The following is a 20,447-nucleotide window of genomic DNA, read 5'->3' as shown; positions in this document are numbered from 1 at the left end:
ATACGACCCCGATATGTAGTAGAAAATAATTTATAACGGTTATGTTACGATTTCGAATCTATTCGAAAGAGGTTTATTTATTAATTTAATATTTATTAATTACTATTAATATTACTTACAGAAATAAACCTCAGCGGAATCGTTACTGAGGGCAAACTCTACTAATTTAAGACGATTCTATTATAATCCAACTTCAACCAAATCACGACTGGATCGCTGTGGAAGTGTGATAGGAATGTAAGAATTTGTCAGACGAGTTGGGCGCCTTAAGATCAATTAAAAATTAAAGCGGATATTGAAAGCAATAAATTATGTACATGTTAATTATCTCTATGTAAAGTTATTTCAATTCAAATGCATTGACGTTACATGACTAATTATATACCTTCTATTTATATTGAGATAAGTAATCGGAAAGATTTTCTTACATGCGACATAGATATCTATTAAATGCAAGGTTGCATAAATTATTTAATCTACCGATACATAGGTAGTTATGTTTGTTCGTTATACTTCTATATAAATTATATTGTAAATATTTAACAAATATCGGGTATTTAGTCTTTAGAATATACGTAAATATTCGACACTTTATTTATAGTAAATTTATATTCTAATATATTTCAACCGGTTTCATGTTTTCAATCTAAATATAAAACTTATATCCGTTATTCGTTGATTGTTTAATATCATAAAAACAGATGTCAATTTTTTAATTAAAATAAACAATTTTTATACCTCTGTTTAGGATTTAAGAAACGGAGTGAAACAAAAGCACGTCTAGCACCGACAAAAACGAGACAAATTCGATGACTCGCCACCCATTGTAGACTGATGGTACTTAGTTGGTTCACTTATAGATAAGGTTTTTAACTATACAGCTGTCACAGGAGTTCCATCAGATGCGAAATATTATATCATTTAAATAAATAAAAACATAGAGTTTCGTTTATAAAATAAGTATATTATTTCTCGCCACGTACACACAAATGAGTAGAGATCAACGGCGGTGAGGGGTCACGAGGGTATTAGAGAGTTTCATGCCGTTACCACTCACGGAATATGAGTCGGTTTTAACCGTCAAGTAGCGGCAAAAGATGTTCCGCATCAATAGAAAATAGAGATATCATTGACGTTATTTGAACAGGCTGTTCAGGTTCCTCTGAATACACTTTATAGATTAATGAAGAATAATATATGAATCAAGTACCTTTTTTTTAGGCGAAGATGCTATATGAATATGCCATATGATGATCGATGAATATTTACGACATACAACACAAAATATAACCGATTATTATAATAATACTAATAAAAATAATAGTATACAAGCTGCGTTAGAATATTAGTGCAAAAGACGGCTATTATTATAGTAAAATAGGAAAAACGTCATAACTTAACAAAGTTATTCTCCTCGTGAGAATGTTTCAACTAATTAATGGAATACATTAATCCGCATCTATATAAATGATTTGAAATGCGACTCAGTTGTATATCTGACCCACAATGGCTCTAGTTAAGGTAGGTTAACCTCTACTTCAAATAATATTGTATTTATTATTAATAATTATTTAAATTCGTATTGAAAATATGCCCATAAATAGAAATTAGATTCTGTGTTGCGGTGTCCTGTATGATTTATTCATTTATTTATTTATACAACTAAACTAATGAATAGTATAGTAATAAATAGTGCAAATATTATAAACCAAATGTTTCGGCGGATTTTAACAGTTAAATATGAATTTATTATGTGTATTAGACGATTCGGTCGGCAAACAGAGAGACCAACAAAATATCCGTAATTTGTATTCCTAACTACTAAAAAAAAAAAAAATACTTCTTTAGTTTCGATGGAAAGTTTTTCTTACTAAACATAATCATAATATGACTGACGAAGAATGATGGGAAACATTTTTTATTTAATACAATAATTATTATTATCAAAGCAAAATGCATAGTTTTTTATTATTTTTATGACTTGGTTAATCTAAAGTTGTTTAATTTCTGTAACTTGCAGACTTTACTTATTCTAACTGTGGCAACTGCCCTAATTGCTACAACTTTGGGTGAAAATCCTAAAGGCTATGGAAGTAGCTCTAGTAGCTTAGGCGGGCAGGCTGGCACACATGGCGACTCTTCTGGTGGAAGTAACGTGGCACCTAGAAAACAAATAGGTACAGATGGTTCAAGTGGTAGCCACGATCATGGAAAACAGGACCAAATTGCCTCTGAAGGACAAGCAGGATCTGAAAGTAGTCAAGGAGGCTCTGGAAGTACTCAAGGAGGTCCGGGAAGTAGTCAAGGAGGATTAGGAGGTAATAAAGGAGGTTCGGAAAGTAGTCAAGGTGGATCTGGAAGTCATCAAGGAGGCCATGAAGGTCAAAGTGGAACAGGTGGTGGCAAAGGAAATCAAGGGCAAAGTGGTTCACAGGGACAGATTGGATCCGGAGCTTTAGGTGGATCAAGCGGTGTTGGCTCCCACGGGCAAACTGGCGGAGGAAGTCAAGGAGGAAAAAATGCCGGTGGACACGAAAGTGGACACAGCGGTCAAGGTGCACCTGAAGGAAGTCAAGGCAGACCCAGCGGCGGCAGCCATGGAGCAAAATCCAGTGGCTATGGACGTTAACTGTGTGAATAATTTGAAATTTACGTATAAAACCATAAGTAAACATTTAATATACACGACTTTATCTTCTCCTTATTAAATATATTATACGAATTGATTTTTTTTTGGAAAATATTTCATTAATACATATATACACCTAAAAAACTTAATGTTTTTCACACATATAATATTTTTGCAATATATTTTTTAATCAAATTTAAATTCCAATATTTATTGAACACGACTCACATGTGACTGTGAATTTGTAAGAAAGCCATAACAAACACAATATTTGATTCGTTTCCATTCGACGTTTACGATTTCAATTTGGTAAAAAAAAAAAACAAATATTACGCAAATATCAACAATATTATGTCACTAAAAAAAATTTACATTTTGTATGATAAAATGCATGATGTTCAGTACCAATTTTTATCATATAAAATTGATTATTATAATGAATCAACCCGAGCGGACCAACCGTATATGTAGGTTTAAATGATAATTAACGACCATCGGTATTCAATTTTGCTTTTATATACACTTAAATACAGCAAATCTGGATATTATAAACATACATAAACAAATTGTTATAAGTAATTAGGAAATTAAAAAAAAACACAAATATAATTAATAAATAAAAAACTATTTTTAGCTGTTAGGAAAATCTGAATCTGTTATTAAATGAGACAATTCAACAACGAACAAATGATATAGTTATTATCCTTAAAGAATACTGTAACAGTTTTCTTCACAAAACATCACGAGGACAAGTCAAACACTGAATAACCGCATATATAATATTTCACATTAAATTTATTTAATGAAGTAGATGGGATTAGTTACAACTTCTAAGAGAATCTTGAGAGAGGACTACCAGTAGTGATACACTTACTTTACTACAATAATTTTATAAGATTTATATGAGGATTGACTTGATTGATTTCGCTAACTCTAAATCATCGTACAAAAAAAAACTGAGATGTGAAACAACATTAAGTGTCGATCTGTTTGATTTTCACATCATTTTAATAATTTGTTATACACGTAAGGACATTGCCTTTATATAGATTTGTAAATGTTCGGATATTACTTAAGGATTGATATTTTGAGAAGTTTGTCACTATATATCAGCTGATGAGCAATCGCCTTACATATTATATAATTCAAGATGGCGTCTAAAGTAAGTTTGATAAAATGCTATTATTTAATTATAAATAATTAAAAGATCGATCTCTATAATATACAAAATTTTAATTTGTTTAAGCAAAATTATAATGTGAATTTATTTTTTTGACAATTAGTTGCGAGAAAATTATCAAGGGATATTGTAATAATCTTTTTTATTTATTTTAAACATAAGGATTTTTTTATGTGATTATTATTTATTGTGATATTCATTTGTATGAATGTTTTTTTATCACATTTTAGTGGACTAAAAAGTAAAAAAATGATGTAGTTTATTCAATATTATATTCAAATAGTAGTGTTTTTTTTATTTCAACTATATTTATACTAAATATTAAAACCATAACAGAAAAAAGAATTTTATCTTTGCCATTTGGTATAAATTTTGATAAAAAAAAATCATTGGAAAAAAACCAAATTGAATAAGTCTTAATTTTGTTCGTAACTAAAAAATCATTATTTTTCCAGATTATCTTCGTAATAGCTGTAATATTTGCTTTAATATGCACCATCACCGCCTTTGATGGTGGTTTTGGAGGAGGAAATGATGGTAGATTTGGTGGACAAGGTGGTTTCGGAAGCGGCGGAGGATTTGGCGGAAGGCAAGGTGGCTCCGGAGGATTTGGAAATAACTTTGGAGGCGGTGGATTTGGACAAAACAATGGACGTGGTGGTGGTGGATTTGGACAAAACAATGGACGCGGTAATGATGGATTTGGACAAAACAATGGACGTGGTGGTGGTGGATTTGGACAAAACAATGGACGTGGTGGCGGTGGATCAGGAGGATTCGGTGGGGGTAATGGGCAAGGTGGATTTGGTGGTTGATTTTAATGTTATTTATTAAAAAATCAACGAAAGTTTTATCAATACTTAATATAATTGGTATAATAAAGCTAATCTGTACAAAAGTTTATTACAATATATTTTTTTATTGTATTTCTGGTAGTACTGCTGGTAAAGGTTGATTTAAATTAATTCGCCCATTCACAAGTTGAGACAGCATTTGAAGCATCATCGAACCAAAGTATAAAACAAATCTAGAACCTTTAACAAAAATATTTGGAGTTTCTTCTTTAACTACTGGTGGTTCTTTAACCGGTGGCGGCGGTGGTGGCGGAGGTGAAATTATAACTTCAGGAACGGGAAATGGTGACGGAGTAGGATATGATATGCCGCTCAATGGTATTTTTGATATATCCGTATGCAATATAGGTATAACAGGTATATTGTTTAGTACCGGGCTTATAATGGGTACATTACTCAGTGGTGGCACTGTACTTTCTATAGGAGTACTTACCACCACAGTTTGCACAACAGGCTGTTCGACTGGTGGTGGAACTTCTAAAGGCTTTGGTGTTATTTCAATAACCGGACTCGGTTGAAGAACAACTTCCACAGGTTTCGGTATTATTTCCTCAGTTATTAATACTTCACCAGAAGATTGTTTTACAATATCGCCACCCTTCTCAGCTGGTGTTATAACAACTTCTAATTCTTCTGGAAACGCTTTGCTATCTTCGACAGGTTTTATTATTGAAGTAATTATTACTTCAGGTGTCAAATTTTCTTCTTTTTTATCCAGTATTTCAATTGCTGGTGTTTTATTGATTTCCTCAATTGCTACATTAGCAACTGGTATTTCGTTAGATATTGGAGATATTTCAGAGTCTATAATCTGTCGTTTATGGATATCATGTTTCAATTCAAACTTCCCGAATGGGATTATTTTTTCCAATACAAAACTAAATTGTTTAAGTGATAATGGAATTATTTCAAAATGAAAACTTTTTTGTAATCCATGTTTATATTGATAATGAGGTCTGCACACTATTTCACAGCACTGTATGGTTAAAATAACTATCGAAACCTAAAAAAAATATTATAACATTTAAATTCAAAATATAAATAAATATTAAAAGAAGTTAAAACAATTCACTGAATACCTGTATCAAAAAATTCATATTCAACTTATCGCTTGAACACTACAAGAAATATGAAATATCAAATCATTAGCAATCCTTTAAATAAACTTTGTCTTATTGTATTCAATGTACTATCATAACGCAAAAAGATCATTAGGACCTAAAACACGCTACCATTTCTTCTTAGTAAACTGGGACAAGGAAAAATCATTGCAAAACAATTGAGAAAATCGCAGTTTTAATATTTAATACTGAATTTAAATGAGATATAGGTAAATTAAGTTACTAACGTCTGTTTGAGACGAAACATCGAATTTTATCAATTCGTTGAAAAATATTCATATATAAAATTATTATTGCGAACTCATCTAGGTTTTGTTTGCTGATTTGCTTTCGCAAAAAAACTATACTGTCTAATATTCATGTATAACCAGTATAAGCCAACGTAAACTATTAAAATGTGTAATTGTCATATAAACCTCTATAACTTTTTCTCGCGTCTACCTTGGAATTTGACGTACTGAGGTCTACTGGAGTATGTTTGTATATTATTAAAGATCATAGTTTATTATGTCAATGTAGTTGGAGGTATAATAGTCAGTTCAATCACTATAAGGATTACTTTAGTTCAATGATTTTTCTCGAGCCCCGTTATTTATGCCTACAACTCTTCCTTTAATAAGAAAAATAAATAATAACTTAAATGCTACACCTGGTCAGATCTTCCATATTGAGAACAAAGAGATTTTTTCCCCATGCTGCTCGGGTTGCTTGGTGTCACACATCTGACAGAAACCATCCAAGGCAAGATTAGACCGAGATTGTCCTTCATCGCTGAGCACTGCCGGATTTGAAATCGATAACTTCATTTAATAAGTACATCGTTTAAAAGTAGACTATTGAAAGTAAACTCGTCTTAAAGTAGACGATTATAATAAAACTTTAAGAAGGTTAACTACCGAAGTATAAATTCCAAATAGTATACGTTTTTGTAATGTGTTAAAAATTTCGTTAAGGTTAATGAATAAATCAATAAAGAATTCGGACGTGAGTTGTTAACAGAACGAAGGGTAAACAATCGTTGGAAAGTAAAATTACTGGTTTCGAAAGCATGCCCAGAATGATAATATACATCCGTTGTAAAATATTTATCATCCTCTAAAAAAGTTCACAATTTCCTTTCCCCATTTTTTTAACTATAATTACTGTATGAGTCACGACTTTAAAACAATATCTTTCTCACACACCTCTATATTATTTTCGTCGAAAAGCAAAACATTTAAAACGAACGAATTTTTACTGACTTCAATCAGATAAATACATATTTATTTTTTATGTACGTTTGCGTATTACATAACTAATTATTTGAAGTACATATTCAGACCATTTTTTTAAGTCGGATTTTAATTTATAAATAGAATTACATTAAATTGTACATTTACCTAAAACTGTCCAACGCATGCTTCTCTTTATCTCTTTTTAAAAATGTTTGGAGACAAAAAATATCTTACACGATATTCGCAATTTACTTTGACGGAAATATTTGCGTGAAATTATCACGCTAGTGCCAAGGAGAAAAAATATGATACACGACAAACGGATAAACAATAGTAGAATACTTTGATGACAAACGGGATTCACTTTATGTAAGATTATTAACATCAGAACTTTCAAAAATATTAAAATAAGTGGTACAGAATCAAAGAAATCGTAACACAGATTATGTGAATTAAGTTAGCATGTGTTTCATAATCAATGCTAATTAAGCACCACTCCCAAGTGGCAATCGGGTGGTAGAAAGTGGCGTGGATTCACTCATGCGACAGTCGTTCATATAATTCCGTGGAGTCATCTTCATCCTCGTATGATATACGAAATAAAACTGTGACAAAAACATTTATGTCATGGATATGCGGAAATTCAAACAATGTGTTAATTGTGTAGTGAATATTACGATTATTATTTTTTAAACAATTGATGTTTTATTAAGGTGTCGTCCCTTTTTCATGACATAGTGAATAGATATTTTGTACGAAATAATTAAAGATTTTTGGGTAAGACTTACACTTTTTAATTTTTTCTAGCATATCGTGTTATTAAATATAAGTTAAAAGTATTTGTATTTATTCGGTGTTCCTGAGGATTCAAGGATACAGTTATTATACATGTAGTTGTAGTTGTAGTTGTTACTTATTATGTTAAATAATAATATTAATACCGGTGATACATCGATACGATCCGTTTGGAGGGATTAGTAAGCCAGTAATTATAACACAAGGGACATAACATACTATATCCAGTGATTGACGGCTGATTGACGCTTTAAAAGGAGACAAACTTCTTACAGTTATGGAACTAAGTCTAGTCTAGTCTAAGAAAGTCTATAGGTGAAGTTGAACCATCAAATAAATCACTTCCATGTCAATTCATATGGGTTTTTATTAAGACATAAATTATATAATAAAAAAAAAGCTACAGTGCCTTTGAAGAGTATTTTTATTATTAAAAAATAAAACCAAGACAATTCATCTAAATTCAAATAATATTGACTAATTTCAACATTATACAACAAAATACTAAGTAGACATGATACACCAATTCTGGTAAAAACTTGCCGTCCAATATTTCACTTTGACATCGTACTCAGGACGCTGGCACTATTAAAACTCTCATCTATAAGGCTTAATCTTTGAGCTAAGTAAACTTTTGGATCACCAGAATTCTGGACCAGTTCGTACGAAGGTCTATTATTTTGATATCTGAATGCCACGAATCTAACGTTTAACAAAACCCAGCCCCGCAAATTCATACACGTTAGATAAAAATGAGTATTTGAGCAGACTCGAATAAAAATTAACATAATAAGTAATATATATAATAATGTGGTACCAAAAAAGAAAGTCTGCTTAAATTATATGTACCGAGAAAGTTTTTACGCAATAAATAAAAATAATATTTTACGAGACCAATATAAATTCTAGGGTATATCAGGGTCAGTAATTACACAAGAAGAAATTGTATGAGTTTACTTGTTGTTCTAAGAGTTTTAAACATTAATTTAAATTATAAGCATTCTTAGAATCCATGTTTTACATTTATCAAATTAAAAAGAGACTCATTTTAATACAATTAATTTTAACATAATATACTGACTTCTTAAATTTTACTGCATTTACTTTTAACATAAAACTTTAAAAAGATATAAATATTTAAATTCCGAATCAGTTACTTTTAGAATAGGTGTTGAATAATAGTTTGAAGTTAGTCTAAAAACGAATCTAACTTGTTTAAGGTAATTTGTGCAGTGCGTGATATCCCTACATCAATATTTTACAAGCTTATAACGCGTTATATTGTTTTAGAATAAACCTTAATTATACTCCTAAGACTTTTAATTATTATAGTTCCAAGAAAATAATTTCAATGTATTTCATCAGCTTTCTTATTTATTAAACGCTTTATAATGACAAGTCGTAAGTATGAATGTAATCCATTACATTGCATTTCCAAGATTTCAATCTTGCAACACAATTTTCACTCGCTTCGGGATTTCTGAATATGTGATTTGTAACTTTTGCACGTGTATTAAGAAATGATAGAATAACCAAAATTTCAAGTAAATAAAAAAATGATAATATTTTATTTCTTTGATAATATAAACAAAAATATAGATATAGTTTGAAATATGAGGAAAAATATTAAGGAAAAAATGCTTAATTCTTTCTTCGAGAGATATTTTCACGATTTAAAAAAAAAAGATTACTTTTTTATTAAATTCGAACATTTTAAATCTGTAATGGACAAGACATGGCTATTATTCTATATTTTTTATGATTAATAATTTTTCATACTTTTAATTGTTTGGTAGGTACATGATTCTCTCAAAAGGAAGAAAATCAAATCAATTCTCATCAAGTAATAACACTAAATTAATTCATATAATTAATTAATTAACTTAATACAGATTTTTTTTTTTATGTGGTTGTAATTTGTCACCTTTTGAGTTTATTGTTTTGCGTGTTTTTTTTCTTGTTTTCTTTTAAATCATATTTTTGTTTCATTGAGGTATAATAATTACAACCATTTCTATATTGTTAACAAAGCAAGCATACCGCAGTTCATTTTTTAAAACGACATCTTTTTCTGAGTATTTGTTAAAATTACCGAGATTATAACGTAGACTTTTCAATTACTATATTTTAACAGCGATACATTAATCTGAAAAAAAATCGTTTTTCGTTGTTAGCCTTAACTTCATTATAATTTATAAAATGTTTCTTTTCTATTTAAAATAGATACCTACTTATTTTATCTAAACTAGCAAGTTCTGTGTGGTAAGAAGCAGTGGTAAGCACCACCAACGCTCATGGGCTTTGGAACAGTAAGAAATATAAACTATACCTAACATCGTCAATCACTTAAGCGCCACCAATAGGCACTTAGATGTTATGTCCCTGGTGCCTTTGGCCACACTGGCTTACTCATCCTTTAAACCGGAGTACAACAATACGGTTTATAAATATAGCTCTTTAGCACTAGAATATGTGATAAGTGGGTGGTACCTACCAAAACAGGCTAATCTATAACCGTACCACCGAACAAACAACAAATATTTCATTCAATAAAATACACTTCGTATTGTAAGAATAAAATTGCAACCTTAACCTGGCTAACTAGGTTAGGTAACATAGCCATGATTATTTAATTCAACTCAATAGTAATTATTTATTAATTCATAAATTTATATACCATTCCAATGCCTACATCGAAGTATGTATAACAGACTTCATGTTTTATAGAAATGATAAACAAAACATAAATTAATAGAATAAAGTCTCACAATCACGAATAAAAAATAAACATTGTTTCAGAACCATGACACCTGGAAAAATAATTTTATTAACAACGACCTTCGCTTTGTTATTCACTGTCTGCTCTTGTAATGTATTTAACAGTATTATCCAAGGATTTTTCGGTACTGAGACTGAAGCGAGAAGCATGGCAGATGCGATCACCAAATTCTTGGACTACTTATTCCCAAAAGAAGACAGGGAAACGAGAATTTTGAAGGAACTATTTGGATTTTTTGCTGACGACGAAACTCCGGGTCTGGAAGGGTCATTGGACGCGCTAGATTTCCTGTCGGAATGAAAGTAAATTAATTACTTAACAATACATGCGATATAAAAGAAACCGATGTAATACAAGAAGCCCTCTTTTATTACTGTGATGTTTGAAATATAAGATATTAAATAGTTCTATGGTTGTGATATTATTCAGTAAACATATTTAATAACTATATTATTTTTTATTTAACGCTACAAGTTTTAAGGGATTATAAGGGAGAAAATTGTAAAAACCAAATGAAAACCCTAAATGCTTCGTTAGGACAAGGTTACCCATATTTCATATTCCATTATCCATATTCCATTTAATCTCTGAATAGAAAGTTACATATTGTAATTTTATATAATAAACTAAATTCATACGGATAATTTAATTATGTAAATAGCAAAATCCTATATAACTTTACCATTGTAATTCCAATTCTAATTCAGTTGACCTACTTTAAGTAAATATGTTTGTATATTTTGTTTAATTAATAGATAAAATCAAATAACTTCGGTTTTAAAACATACAATTTGGAAAATATAACATAAGGTTATTAGAGGTCATCAGTTTACTTACATTAAGTGCATACGACTTTAAAGAAACATTATAATGTTATTTAAACAACGTTCAACTGCCATAAATGATTTCTTCAAATGAGGTCCCAAGTAGCATTTAAAAACAACTGTATTGTTACAAATATGGACTAGCCTATACATTGCATCAGCAATCCGACTGTTCAATGTCGGAAACTCGGTCTTGAGTCCAGGAACCTAAGACCTAATTTGTGGGGTAGCTTTTTATTGTGACAGTGGTCTGACAAGGTTTTATAGAGGTGATCACGGAATTTTCGACTAAAATTTAGGTCTCACAAAAGAATCATCGCTACAACTGCACGCTATCGAAATGAAAATAGTAGTGTCAAGAGGTTCAACATCACTAGACAATACAAACTTTGCATTCAAGATGTAATAGACTAAAAAATATTACATATATCTTTCTCGTTCTAATTTATTTAAATATATTAAAGATTTATAATAATTATTATATATACGTTTTATTTCATTCTTATTTTATACTTTACGAGTGCCGTTCTTGACGTTTGCTACATAATGGTTACACGGTGGTTATACACTAATGAAACATAATTAGTAACTTAAATTGAACATACTTTTGATAAAAAATTATAATTTTCCTAGTTAATCTAAATAACAATTATCGTGTGCTTAGTGTTTGCCTTTTAAAAATTATAGGCGCTTAATAAATTATACAGAAGTTTAATATTCAACGTTATATTTGTCTACAAACAATGCGCTCCTTTATTTCAACACACCGGGTGGTTAGTTTTGGTTTATTTGTACTCAATAAATTCAACTTTTGAATTTTTTCTTCTTTACTTGAAACATCCAATATGTGTAGGTTGTTGTCATTCTCCTCTGGCAAAGCATAGTCCCAAACTGGTGGCCTTCGAGAATTCAAAAATGGTGGTTCGTTGTACCCACATTCTAGCCTTCCTTTCCTTATACGACAGCCATTTTGTAATACCAAATCTTCATCTTCATTTTCTGGTCCACCTACATTTCTATTATATCCGCATAAAACTCTATCGCCTACCGTTCTACATAATTTCCCATCAAAGTTATAAGGACAGCACCGCTTTCTTTTTCTTTCTTTCTTTACTTGTTCTGTACTTTCTAAATAACTGAGTTTTTGTCCGGGTGCTTTAATTTGTACTTCAATACTATCCTTACCACAATCGTTAGCGTTAATTATTATCGAAGGTATTACCGCTATCCAAATCTGTAATGAGAATTTGATAGGTTTTGATACAATTCAAATTTTTAAAAAAATTATAATAATTTTACAAAAACATCTTCATCATTAAAACACATTCAACACTAAAATAAAACAAACGCTTATTCTAACCATAGTAAATCCACCATACTTTGTAAACATGTCTCTTATCACAAACAACGTAAAAATATTTTTTTAATTAATTTTTCGCTTATTAAAGTGATATTCATAGTATAAAATGTCAGAAGAATTATTTTTGCCTTTATTTTTGTATTGGTTAAAGTAAAATCACAAAAAGTCAATTTTTGCCCTCAGATCAGACTTAAGTTGTTTAAATTTAGATTGTTTCACAATTGGTTGATGTTTCGATTTTTGCTCCTTATAATATTTCAACATTTGATTTAAGTTTTCTTTATTTAAAATTTTCTTGTCGTTTTTTAAGTCGCTCTGTAATGCTGTTAGTGAAATTTTCCCTTTTTTGTAATCTTCAATCATATTTCCTAACATCTTATGTTTTGATGCAGTCAATGAAAATTGTTTTTTCAATTCGTCGCTATTAATGTTTCTTAAGAACTCTAAATTTGTTAATGAAAAGTTTTTAAACTTTGAATTTATTTTCTTACTGTCTATGTTTTTGAAAATACTATTCTTTTTTTTCTTCGATTCAAATTGAACTAATAACTTATTGAGATCTTGACTGTTCATACTATTTATATCATATATCTGTTTATCAGTTAACTCAGTAAAGGAGAAATTGCCTTTTTTATAATCATCCATCATATTTCGAAATATAATACTTTTTGAAGCAGTCAAGGGAATTTTTTTCCTCAAGTTTTCATAACTTTTAAGCAATGCACTTTTATTTTCATATTTCTTGGCAAATTTATTAAACCTACTTTTTTCTTCTTTATTTAAAAATAATTTGGAATCTTTTAATACATCGAGAGATAAATTTCTTTCTTTAAAATCAGAGACAAATGATTTTAATCTGTTTCCTATAGATTGAGGTTCAAAATATTTATCAATTTCATCAATAAATGCATTTTTCATCGGAATACTTTTTGTCGATTTGTATAGATAATTTCTGAAAAGTTCGATTACTGGCTTTTTAATGGAAAGTTTTTCCATATCTTTATTAAGAGCCCCTTGACTTTTATTAAGTTTCAGGTTATCTCTCAGCTTTGGAGCTGGTATACCAAAAACTTTCTTTTTGATACATCGTTTTATTCTTCTACAACACCATTTAAGAATTTTACGTCTACATCTTTGACAGCAAGTTCTTTTCTTCTTTGGCCTTATTTTTCTTTGTTCTACTCCTAAAAATAATAATGTTCTTAATACGAATGATAATTGTAAAAAACATATAGTAAATTATCATTTAACACTTACTTTTTTTGCTTTTGATCAAACGTTTGAACATATTAAGACTTAAGTATCATAATTTATGCATTTCAAGTTTATATATTTATGTATGTGAAGTGGTACTCTCATTTTAAGCATCTACACGCCAAATACATAGTGAAGCAAAGGTACTAATAACTTTTTTTGTAATGCCTATGTATCTGCGCTTGTTAGCGCATAATATTCTGCCAATGACATTTGTGACGGAAAAAACTTAATAACCTTAGTCTAAACAGGGTCTGAAACTGAACTCGTATAATCATAAACGTTATGACAACGATGTCATAAAATCATATAAATTGTAGATAAAAAATATTGTAACAAAATATAGTGTTACCTCTTTAATCGTGTACCTCTAATATTAAAATACGTTATTTAATTATAATAGTTATTCGTTTGACTTCAAAATGATTACATCATCATCTGAATACCTTTAAAAACAATAAATGAGAATTTACTCATATTATTTTTACAAGTACACAGTAACAGCCTGTAGATTTCCCACTGTTGGGCTAAGACCTCCTCTCCCTTTGATACACATATGACAGAATTTCGTTGAAATTAGACACATCACGATCCTCACGGTGTTTTTATTCACCGCCGAGCACGGGTTGAATTATTAACACAAATTAAGCACATGAAAATTCAGTGGTGCTTGCCTGCGTTTGAACCCGCAGTCATCAGAAAAAATGCACGCGTTCTAAATACTGGGGCATCTCGGCTTTTTACAAGTTAAAACAATGATCTAAAATAGTCCTTAATTTATCTCTTCTTATATCAATAATTATGTAAGAAAATGTTTTTGTTACTGACTGTACTTTAATTAATAGTCACAGAAATCAAATTAATTTTGATGAATTAGTACACCATATCAACTTTTATAAACAAACAATGTCAATGTTGTTATCAGTAAGTGCTGCTGTTTGACTTTTGCGAATTATTAAGAAGTCCCTTTTATTTATAATTATATACTTTTAATACCTTTAAAAATTAAATAGTAATAGGCGAAATAGCTTTCGAAACTTAAAATTCGTCAATCAAATCTTATAAAAATTGCTAAAAACTTTAATATATTTTTCAGGTTTGTTTTTTATTAAGTGCGACCATTTACAAAATCGAATCTGCTCCTAAGCTTGGACATGTTTTGTTTGATCCATTATCGTATGAAGCTAAACTCACAAGACGTTCAAAAGAATTGTACGACAGTCAAGAAGATTGGCTAGAGGAAAGCCTCCGAATGCCAGCGAAAAAAGAAAAAAAAGGAAAGACGACAAAGAAACCTTTCTTGGGTTATGATTACGACGAAACGCTTTGCAAAACAGTCGAAGATAGAATTATTTGCGGTTATAATAAAAATAAAGGCAATATTACCAACAAGGTTGCTGACTTAGGAAATGGATGTAGAATTCGCGGTGGTAGACTAGAGTGTGGATATTTAGTAGGACCATTCAATAATCCAAGACGACCACCAGCTAGAGATATAATAAATACTGACAACGGTACACCCTTAATCCTTCGGTATGGACCGACGAGAACATCAGAAATCCCTAAACAATTAACGATTTCTACAAAAAACAATAATGATACTTTAAGTGTGATATTAAACCAAACAAAAATTACAAAAAATCCTGCTGAATACAGAACAAATTCATATGTTCGAAATACTAAAAATTTAACTTCTGTAATCTCTTCAACCGTTAAAACGAGTTTGATAAATAATTCCACTGTTATTACTTCGCCGCTCATGAACTTACCGTTCATATCAAGAAGACAATATAATGCTACAAAGTTAAAAAGGTATTGCGTGCAAAAGAACGACCGTATTTTTTGTTATTTTATTAAACAGTAACATAACATAATTATAAATATTATAAAATTATACTTTTCTTACTTTAACTTATTAATCGAAGTTTCCTTTTCTTCTGAGTCCTTTTGAGTCTTGAAAAATGATATCCAAATTTTTTTTTCAGGTTATTTTATCAAGTGAAACTTCTTTAAACCGACTATATACATCTTTATTATTACATGATTTCACATTTTATACAGTCTCTTAAAATAGAATAAAGAAACAGTACTACAATTTTATCTTGTATAAGTATATTTAATCATGGTATAGATTTACACATTAACACAACGAACTAAAAAAAGTAAAGTAAAAGGAAATACTGTGTCTCGATATGTAAATCTTGTCTATACATAAGGAAAAAATATTTATTGTTCATATAACCAAACTTTAAAGTATTTTTTTATGTTAGAATCCTTATATAACCTTAATATACATATTACCTTAAATTCCCAATAAAGATGTATAGCCCTTACAGGACCAAGATTTCACAAATCGTTTGGGCCTTTAATTTCATATTCACTTTTGTTGCTTCACTATAATGTTGGATGTACTCCATGTGTCTTTTGTCATTACAATCTGACTTATAGGGTATTCATAGGTCATTTCTCATCGTATATCCGTTATGTACTGAACAAATAGGAACAGAAACATAGTAAATATATTTAAAATCGTAGGGTAGTAAATGTCGCTAAATACAAATCTTGACTCTTTTTACCCTCTAAATATGTTTTTGAGTGTACCTTTGATTGAAATAAAACTTTTTCTATTCAAAAAAGGATCCCGTTCAAATATTAATTAAGGTGGAATCAGACGGTTCATTTTTGGTTCATTTTCGTGTTTCATTTTGCATCTTTCATTCAAAGTGACACGTCTAAACACAAAGTGAAACAAAAGTGCCGAATGAATCCATTAGTGAACTGATCCAACGACGTTGGATCGGTTCATTCGGCTTTCATTCCCACTCCGTATGAACGAAAGATGAACAGTCTAAACACAGAGTGAACGTTCACTCGGATTTGGCCATTTTGTCTCGAACGCATTTTTCTTAATCTTTTTTTTTAGCTTTTTGATCAAATGATCACAAATTAAACTTATTCCAAGAGACACAACTTCATTCGACGCCAAATTGAAAGAAACTACGGATGAATATTCTTTTTTACGTCATTCCAGCTAAGCCGTGTGAACATGGAATGAAAAAAAAAATTAATCATTCACTCAAAAGAACATTCACTCGAATGAACCGTCTGATATCACCTTTAGTCTTTATTATCAAAGGCAAATTATAAATGTGAATAAATAGTGTGTTTACACAGTTTGAAATAGCGGTAACTTTGTTTAAGTAGCTATATTTATTTTAAACGTTCATTCTGAAAACAATAGCATTCAACGAAAATTTATGTACAACATGTATAATATTACGATGAGTTTATATAAATATATATATATACATGAAAGCGAAATACCACTCACGGATTAATAACGAAATCTCAGAAACTATAGCACCTACAAACTTGAAATTTGGATAGGTTCCTTGTTTCTTGTTGTTAAACATCCACTAAGAATGGATTTTACGAAACTCCACCCATAAGGGGATAAAACGTGGCTTGGAAGTTTGTATGAAAGTCCAATGTTATTGAAGTAAAGACCCCTTAGTCCAATTGCCTCTAGATTTTATATAGCAACTTTTTACAAATCCATATAAAAACTTAATTATGTATACCTATATAATAATTATAGTTATAATATATTTTCTTCATTTTCGAATATTATTTTATAATGTAGGCTTATCGAAAGTTCATTTTTAATTTGGATGTGTAATAGATACTGTTTTCAGTCACAAGGCTATTTAAATTCAAGATTAATTTGATGCCAAATATATTTTATTTTTTACTTAAATAAATTAACAGCTGGAAACTGTTTACATAATATACATATTATATACATAACAATAAAAAGTATATTAATTAATACACTAATGATTACTTCGAACAAAGCGACTATGAGGTTTTTTATAATGACTTATGAGAATATAATTATTTTTAATTATTTCCTTAAGATCTCACATATTATTTTTAAGGGAAATAGCATAAGCATATAAAGACGAACTTATATTATGATTTTTCGAGTTACACTTGTTATTGGTATATAACCACCCTTCACACTGAAGTATACTCCAGTGTGAAGGGTTTCAGAACCATAACACGTAAGATTTTCTAGTCAGCTTTACATCGTCAATAAAAGGGATTTATTCGAACGTTTCGAATGCGATTGGGCTGAAATAAAATAACATCCATCGACTTGTATGTAATAAATAAATAAAAATATATATTTCGTGATCTCTTATGTGTTAACTGGGATACCTTGTTGTCGTTTGCAGTAAGAAGCTTATAAGACTGCAGATTCTGAGGAATTAGCCCGGGAAGGGTTCCATCCCGTACATCATTAAAGCCCTACGAATCGTGGGAACTAGGATGGGTCCCTTGTGCCTGCAGTCACACTGGCTCCCTTAACCTTTAAACCGGAACACAATAAAATTCAAATATTACTGTTTTGTGGTAGATTATGTGATGAGCGAGTGATACCATCAAGTAACAAATGCCAGCGATTACATATAATCTTACTTATATTAAAAATGATATGACCATACAAAATACAGATTCTAGAAGTATTTTAAGCATATTATCGATTTATCGAACAACAATACTTTTTCTGTTTTTTTTTAATACTGTCTACATAAAAATAATATATACTAGAAATTTAAGTTTGCAATTTCACTTAACAGTTTAAAAAATGACACAATACATATTAATAAAAGGGATCTATTAGTCATATTAACGTCGCAGATTATAAATCATCACATCGTAATTATTTAATTAAAATACAAATTCAAAGATTTTATATTATCACAGACTTCGCTTACGCATCCAATACTTAGTAGTATATATTGAAAATACTTATTTCAGAATAAATCAGGTATATTGCGGTAAGTATATAAGTATTCGGTTTTTATCCAATAGTTATTATTTGGTAGATTTCACTTCATTATGGACTAAACGACATAGGGTAAGGTTAACGATAACGGGTAGGCTAAAAAACTACGCCCCAACAGATACATACGCGTGGGTGGAATCTAAGTCGTATCAATAACTTATAGCATAATACTTTGATTAATACTTGCGTCATTATTTATTTAAAACGTTTGCACTTGTTCGGAAAAAATCCGTTTGGAAATTAACTACACAAAGTTAATACCTTAAAATTTTGTTTACTTCTAAAAATGATTTCTTTGAAAATTAATCGATTAAGCAACGCCGAATAGCAAAAAGTTAAAAAAATATATACGTTAAAGGCATTTAAGACGCCTCAAAGTGTTCGCATTTACTGAAGTATATTTAAAAATACTAATAAAAATATTAGTCCAGCTACTTAATATTAATATTGAATTTGCTTAAGTGTTATTTTTGTCGCGAATGCGGTGTCTCATTTTTTAGAAAGTTTTATGTTTCAGTTCGTAATGAATTCATTAATTGTTTAATTCCGAATCAACTTCGTTTATACTTCCCTCAGTTTCGCACCAATGTTTAAACCCTATATCATTCAATTATTCAAACTTATTCATTAATTTAGAAAAAAAAACATTATGCAATCATTTCTGTCCCTGGGGCCTCCACAATTTGATATACTTTACAATTACTACTACTACTACTACTACTACTATACAAATAAGCAAACACATCCGATCAATCGAAACGAAAATAACACGTTCGCAAAATAAAATTCGCGTCGTTAAAAAATACTCGTTGACTCCATTTCATTTCTCAGGGCCTCAAAGCCTTTGAACTCGGCCAAAAAAGGCTTCATCCCATATTGTATAAACATTAATTGACAATTCTGATATTTTGTACAAAATTATAGTTTGTTTAAAGACAGGTAAGCTTTAAGTAGTCATACTTGTTTGCGTTTTATACATATGTAGCTGAATACATAGCTACCGATTAAAAACGTAAAAATCTTTTTCGAACATAAATTTTCACATATTAAATAACTAATTCAATTCGAAATGGAATATTTCGCTATTGTTATTCGAAAGACGTAATTTTAACCAAATTCCTAGAAAAATGATTATGATTCATCTTGAAACGACATCACACTACAAAAATGACCTCGAAAGATAAACGTAGTTTAAAAAACAACTCAACCAGTTTGCGGAGGCTTTATCTCAAAAGGGATTTGCATAAGTTTCCTTACAAGTACGAACATATTTAAATCGCATGAAAGTATAATATTTTAAAGCTGTATCTTAAATAATTAGGCTATTTTCACATCAAAGTAATAAAAATATGCAGTACAACCCAATTGGGGCTCTACTGTATGTTGGGTCGTCGGGAACGAAAGTTCTATGTATAAATGAAACCACGGTTAACCAAATTAAAAGACAGTTTTATTTTTATTACATAGTAAAATTCCAATTTTTACTCATACGAAGATAAAGATGTACTTACTTCATAACTTTAAACGTTGTTAGGAAATACTGGAATAAAGGAATTATCATGAATTAGTCGATATATATCGGGAC

General features: G+C 29.9%; 3 protein-coding genes and 1 long non-coding RNA gene across 4 annotated transcripts; 2 read left to right on the top strand and 2 right to left on the bottom strand.

The window, feature by feature from the left end:
* The first annotated feature begins 1,382 nt into the window (after positions 1-1,382).
* Positions 1,383-2,726, top strand: LOC113399594 (keratin, type I cytoskeletal 9-like). Its single transcript, XM_026638757.2, has 2 exons — positions 1,383-1,521; positions 2,021-2,726. Exons 1-2 carry the CDS (start codon positions 1,507-1,509, stop codon positions 2,627-2,629), a joined length of 624 nt encoding a protein of 207 aa, XP_026494542.1. The 5' UTR covers positions 1,383-1,506; the 3' UTR covers positions 2,630-2,726.
* A 973-nt stretch (positions 2,727-3,699) lies between these two features.
* On the top strand, positions 3,700-4,712 carry LOC113398748 (probable H/ACA ribonucleoprotein complex subunit 1). Its single transcript, XM_026637637.2, has 2 exons — positions 3,700-3,791; positions 4,265-4,712. The coding sequence occupies exons 1-2, from the start codon at positions 3,780-3,782 to the stop codon at positions 4,622-4,624; spliced, it is 372 nt and encodes a 123-aa protein (XP_026493422.2). The 5' UTR covers positions 3,700-3,779; the 3' UTR covers positions 4,625-4,712.
* Positions 4,713-5,306: 594 nt separating this feature from the next.
* LOC113399512 (uncharacterized) lies at positions 5,307-5,953 on the bottom strand. Its single transcript, XR_010309418.1, has 2 exons — positions 5,743-5,953; positions 5,307-5,666 (listed from the first exon to the last, which is right to left on the bottom strand). It is a non-coding gene; the product is annotated as an uncharacterized LOC113399512 (long non-coding RNA).
* A 6,177-nt stretch (positions 5,954-12,130) lies between these two features.
* On the bottom strand, positions 12,131-14,044 carry LOC135193800 (uncharacterized). Its single transcript, XM_064217795.1, has 3 exons — positions 14,014-14,044; positions 12,757-13,940; positions 12,131-12,630 (listed from the first exon to the last, which is right to left on the bottom strand). The coding sequence occupies exons 1-2, from the start codon at positions 14,042-14,044 to the stop codon at positions 12,913-12,915; spliced, it is 1,059 nt and encodes a 352-aa protein (XP_064073865.1). The 3' UTR covers positions 12,131-12,630; positions 12,757-12,912.
* Between the last annotated feature and the right edge of the window lie 6,403 nt (positions 14,045-20,447).

Source organism: Vanessa tameamea, chromosome 18, assembly GCF_037043105.1.
Source record: "Vanessa tameamea isolate UH-Manoa-2023 chromosome 18, ilVanTame1 primary haplotype, whole genome shotgun sequence".
Classification (NCBI taxonomy): domain Eukaryota; kingdom Metazoa; phylum Arthropoda; class Insecta; order Lepidoptera; family Nymphalidae; genus Vanessa; species Vanessa tameamea.
The sequence above is the reverse complement of the archived record's forward strand: the minus strand, read 5'-3'. Positions and strand labels throughout refer to the sequence as shown.